General features: G+C 47.6%; 1 protein-coding gene across 1 annotated transcript in view; it reads right to left on the reverse strand.

Moving 5' to 3' along the window:
• Positions 1 to 1,366, reverse strand: part of MAP3K15 (mitogen-activated protein kinase kinase kinase 15) — a 130,449-nt gene that overhangs the window by 53,441 nt on the left and 75,642 nt on the right. The window contains 1 exon segment of the mRNA XM_077769493.1: positions 146 to 316. Within this exon segment, the coding sequence (XP_077625619.1) occupies positions 146 to 316 (171 nt within the window).

Raw genomic sequence — 1,366 nt, forward strand, 5'->3', positions numbered from 1 at the left:
AGCAGGCAGGCAGGCGCGGGGACGGACACACACACACACACACACACACACACACACACACACACACACACGACCTGGATCCTTAGCCTCTGCAGATCTGTTCTTTGCAGAGATGCATGCGCTACGACTAGGATGGAGGGTTTACCACTCAATGGCGCGGTCTCGGCTCATGCCATCCTTGCACTCCGAATCCAAGAAGATGTCCTTGTAGATCCTCCCACACAGGCACAACATGTCGGGGGCCGGGTGGTCACAGCTCTGCAGAACCTGGAGCATGACCTGCAGAGCCTTCTCACGGTCGCCGGCACTGTTCCTCCTGAAAGAGTTGTGTGGGGAGATCACTCGGGTCTGCAGCAGGACGTGGGAGCGCGCGGGCGCCTGTTCTGGCACGGGCTGGTGTGCGGGCACCGCGCTTCAGCGGGAAACCAAAGCTAAACGGTAATTCACTTTTTCAGGTTCAAATGTAACAAGTGCTTCGGACCCACCCCCGTCAATCTCACACTGTCACAGTCCCTATTCGGTCCCCTTCTCTCACTGAGTCCCAGACTGTGGATGAGAGCAGACGCAGACCGTTGTGTTTGCAAAGACAGAAAAAATAACACGGCAGAGCCACCTGCAGCTGGATGGACGGCAAGGATCTGGGAAGCTACGCCTAAGTCGTGAGGATGACGTGCTTTGACAAAAGGTTCTTTTGGAAATGCAGCAGGGTCCCCCAGTTCAGAAAGCCAAGAGAAATTTAGAAATGTGTTTGCGCACGTCTCGACCTTGCCATCCTCACCAGGAAAAGACCCCAGCAACTCCTGTTCTCCTGTCTCACATTCCATCCACTGGAAAATAAAATTTAGAAAACTGTTTCTATATTCATGTATCAGTCTTCTTTCTTATTAATTTATATGGTAAAAATTTCATTTCACACACAGGTAAGGGATTCCTCAGATTGTTGTTAAAATAATCTTTGCCACAAAATAACCCAAGTTTGTGGCTGTGAAATATTAAGTGCCCCTGTGAAGGTTTGGGAGGAAACGCCCATTGGTTGTGGGGGCTGATTGAAACAGCTTTGCCTAATGATGTTCATATTCATGTTATAATATAGTAAGCATTTGTAGAAAGAAACAATTTCTATGTAATACTGCTATGGAGTGGTCTCTAGAATAATAGTGTTAAGACCAGAAAGCAAGGCATTGAATACTGCGCACAGAGGGCTCCCTTTTTATTTAAGCAAAGCAGGGATGTGAATATTTATCTGCTTTTATTTCTTCAAAATGGAAAGACAAACCAAAAGGTAATAAAAGTAGCTACTGTCTGGTGGAGGGAGAAAACACGCTGAAGAGGACAGGAGTCCAAATTCACTTCTTGGAATGTGACT

The sequence above is a fragment of the Crocuta crocuta genome, unplaced genomic scaffold, assembly GCF_008692635.1.
Source record: "Crocuta crocuta isolate KB4526 unplaced genomic scaffold, BGI_CrCroc_1.0 scaffold312, whole genome shotgun sequence".
Lineage (NCBI taxonomy): Eukaryota > Metazoa > Chordata > Mammalia > Carnivora > Hyaenidae > Crocuta > Crocuta crocuta.